The 4,017-nt window shown below is 50.4% G+C and overlaps 1 protein-coding gene across 1 annotated transcript in view; it reads right to left on the bottom strand.

Moving 5' to 3' along the window:
* Nucleotides 1–1,087: 1,087 nt before the first annotated feature.
* Nucleotides 1,088–4,017, bottom strand: part of LOC138367741 (uncharacterized protein DDB_G0290685-like) — a 12,562-nt gene continuing 9,632 nt past the window's right edge. The window contains exon 2 of the mRNA XM_069329688.1: nt 1,088–2,443. Within this exon, the coding sequence (XP_069185789.1) occupies nt 1,088–2,443 (1,356 nt within the window). The remainder of the gene's footprint in view (nt 2,444–4,017) is intronic.

The raw sequence follows: 4,017 nt of genomic DNA, 5'->3' as shown, positions 1-4,017 counted from the left end.
TTACGCCCTCCGGAACCCTGGCTTAAGGGCCACTTTTGTCTGCTCTATCGTGATAGTTCCCCGTGATTGACTCTGTTTTCAATCTCTGCAACTCGAATGGTGATTGGTGTGTGGTGGAGATGGTAGTGTGGGTATTATGGAGAGAGGAAAGGGGGGGGAGAGGTAGGGTGCGTGGAGATTATGGTGGAATGGTAGTGTAGATATGATGGTAGGGGCTGTGTAGATGTGATGATGGGGTAGTTGTGTGGATATGATGGTTAAGGGTGGTATTAAGTGTATGATGATAGGGTGGTTATGTGTATACGGTGATGGGGTGATAGTGAGGATATGGAAAATATTTTAGTTCTGCGGTGAGAGAATAGGAGATGGAGGAGGGGAGGAGAGGGGAGCTTACTGGGGAAGAAGAAGAGGAGTGGAGAAGGGAAGGAGGAGGAGGAGGTGAAGGAGGAGGAGGACGGGCGTTCTGGGGATGAGGGGGGAGGGGGTTAAAGGTCTGGTAATACCGGGGGGTCGAACTGAAAAAAAAAGAATATGAACGAAATGAGGAATGAAGATGGAGGTGGATGAACGTGCTGGGAATGGAGGTGGAGAAAAGTAGAGAGAATTATTAGCATGTCTTGTATACTTAACAACAATATTGCTAAAACTAGTTCCATAAATATATATATAAATATATATATATATATATATATATATATATATATATATATATATATATATATATATATGTATATATATATATCTAATTTGTTATAAATAAAACAACAGAGGAGAGTTTATTTGGTTGTCACATAAAGCACCTCTGTTTTGTTTGGAATTCTCGAGTGAGCAAACAGAAGTGAATTTAACTTTTGGCTTTGTAAATTACACAAAGACTAAACCACACCTAGTCTGTGTTGGAGAGTCTGAATGCACGACATTGAGTCGTGTGGATTAAGTTCCTCTCTCGCTGGAGAATTCACTCCCCAGTCTTGACTACAGACTTACAACGTTAGACAAGTCTGTTGACAGCAATCCTTAAGTCGTAGCGAGCGGTCCGTGATATATCTAATGCAGGAGTTTTAAAAGCAAATATATTCTTTAATTTCTATTTGAAGTGAGGCAGCCCCAAGACGTGAGGATGTTTCCAAGTGCATTTGACAATAACAACACCCCGTCTCTTCTCTCCCTGGCCCCGTCTCTTCTCTCCCTGGCCCCGTCTCATCTCTCCCTGGCCCCATCTCTTCTCTCCCTGGTTCCGTCTCTTCTCTCCTTGGTCCCGTCTCTTCTCTCCCTGGCCCCGTCTCTTCTCTCCGTGGCCCTGTCTCTTCTCTCCCTGGCCCCGTCTCTTCTCTCCCTTGCCCCGTCTCTTCTCTCCCTGGTCCCGTCTCTTTTCTCCCTGGTCCCGTCTCTTCTCTCCCTGGTCCCGTCTCTTCTCTCCCTGGTCCCGTCTCTTCTCTCCCTGGCCCCGTCTCTTCTCTCCCTGGCCCCGTCTCTTCTCTCCCTGGTCCCGTCTCTTCTCTCCCTGGCCCCGTCTCTTCTCTCCCTGGCCCCGTCTCTTCTCTCCCTGGCCCCGTCTCTTCTCTCCCTGGCCCCGTCTCTTCTCTCCCTGGCCCCGTCTCTTCTCTCCCTGGTCCCGTCTCTTCTCTCCCTGGCCCCGTCTCTTCTCTCCCTGGCCCCGTCTCTTCTCACCCTGGCCCCGTCTCTTCTCTCCCTGGCCCCGTCTCTTCTCTCCCTGGCCACGTCTCTTCTCTCCCTGGTCCCGTCTCTTCTCTCCCTGGCCCCGTCTCTTCTCTCCCTGGCCCCGTCTCTTCTCTCCCTGGCCCCGTCTCTTCTCTCCCTGGCCCCGTCTCTTCTCTCCCTGGCCCCGTCTCTTCTCTCCCTGGTCCCGTCTCTTCTCTCCCTGGCCCCGTCTCTTCTCTCCCTGGCCCCGTCTCTTCTCTCCCTGGTCCCGTCTCTTCTCTCCGTGGCCCTGTCTCTTCTCTCCCTGGCCCCGTCTCTTCTCTCCCTTGCCCCGTCTCTTCTCTCCCTGGTCCCGTCTCTTTTCTCCCTGGTCCCGTCTCTTCTCTCCCTGGCCCCGTCTCTTCTCTCCCTGGCCCCGTCTCTTCTCTCCCTGGCCCCGTCTCTTCTCTCCCTGGCCCCGTCTCTTCTCTCCCTGGCCCCGTCTCTTCTCTCCCTGGCCCCGTCTCTTCTCTCCCTGGCCCCGTCTCTTCTCTCCCTGGCCCCGTCTCTTCTCTCCCTGGTCCCGTCTCTTCTCTCCCTGGCCCCGTCTCTTCTCTCCCTGGCCCCGTCTCTTCTCACCCTGGCCCCGTCTCTTCTCTCCCTGGCCCCGTCTCTTCTCTCCCTGGTCCCGTCTCTTCTCTCCCTGGCCCCGTCTCTTCTCTCCCTGGCCACGTCTCCTCCCTGCCTCGTCCCGTCTAACACAGTGACCGGGGCGTCGATATATCTTGTTAATAAAGTGTCTCTGAAGGCGGTAGGTCCTGGCTAACGCTAATGTATTCACCCCGGCCACTTGACACGACTCTTCCCGTCTGGGTCGCCTTGTGCGCTGCCAGATCCACAGTCCCCCTGTCCCCCCACTCCTCTACACTTCCCTCTCCCACCCTTTCTCACTCCCCCTCCCTTTCTCACTCCCCCTCCCTTTCTCACTGCCCCTCCCTTTCTCACTCCCCCTCTTCACACAATCTCTCCTTCCTCCTCCATACTTTTAAGGCTAGGCTTTATAAAAGAAAAGAATGTTCGTGGTTCACAAATTAACGCCAATCACTCACATTCTCCAACCTTATTTCTCCTCAAAAAAATCCACTCATACTCTCGCCCTGTTTGTGTCCTTTAACCCCTCCCCCCTCCCCCTTCTCCCCTGCAACAAGCAAACAAAGAACAAGGCAAAGAGGTGAACAAACAGCAGATGGGTACACACAGACAAGCAGAATGAGAGGACAGACGGAAGGTGCAGTTTATACGAATGATAGATAGGCAGAACACACACACACACACATTCACACAGAAAGGCGGGATCCAAGAGTCAATGCTCGATCCTGCAGACACAACTAGGTGAGTACACACACACACTACAGCCACAGGGTCACAGGGGTGTTAGAAAGAACTTTTTCAGTGTCAGAGTAGTTAACAGATGGAATGCATTAGGAAGTGATGTGGTGGAGGCTGACTCCATACACAGTTTCAAGTGTAGATATGTTAGAGCCCAGTAGGCTCAGGAATCTGTACACCAGTTGATTGACAGTTGAGAGGCGGGACCGAAGAGCCAGAGCTCAACCCACGCAATCATAAATAGACGAGTACAAATAGGTGAGTACACACACACACATATATGGGGGGCCTGGTAGCCTGGTGGATAGCGCGCAGGACTCGTAATTCTGTGGCGCGGGTTCGATTCCCGCACCAGGCAGAAACAAATGGGCAAAGTTTCTTTCACCCTGAATGCCCCTGTTACCTAGCAGTAAATAGGTACCTGGGAGTTAGTCAGGTGTCACGGGCTGCTTCCCGGGGTGTGTGTGTATTTGTATGTGTGGTGTGGAGAGAGAGAGAAAAAAGTTGTTAGTAAACAGTTGATTGACAGTTGAGAGTCGGGCCGAAAGAGCAAAGCTCAACCCCAGCAAAACACAACTAGGTGAGTATACACACACACACAAACACACACACAAACACAAACACACACACACACACTCAAGGGAGACAATCATTAATTTCTCATTATCTAACACGACAAGGACACCACAGCACATGCATAACCGGATTTTATTCGTACATATCTATCATTACGTACACAGCCACCAAGTGTGTGTTTGTTACACTTACATGCGCGCGCACACACACACACACACACACACACCACTCAAGTATAAAAGTTGCATATACACACACATTAATACACTCAGCAGGAATATTTATAACATATATAATTCATATTGATAAGTAGATTCAAAAGGTGCTCACATATAAACAACTTTGAACCTTAAATGTAACTCCTTTTTTGTAATGAAGTTTAAATAAAATAAACACCTACATATATATGGG

Source organism: Procambarus clarkii, chromosome 23 (genome assembly GCF_040958095.1).
Source record: "Procambarus clarkii isolate CNS0578487 chromosome 23, FALCON_Pclarkii_2.0, whole genome shotgun sequence".
NCBI lineage: Eukaryota > Metazoa > Arthropoda > Malacostraca > Decapoda > Cambaridae > Procambarus > Procambarus clarkii.
Note: the sequence above shows the minus strand (reverse complement) of the source record. Positions and strands in the feature narration are given on the sequence as shown.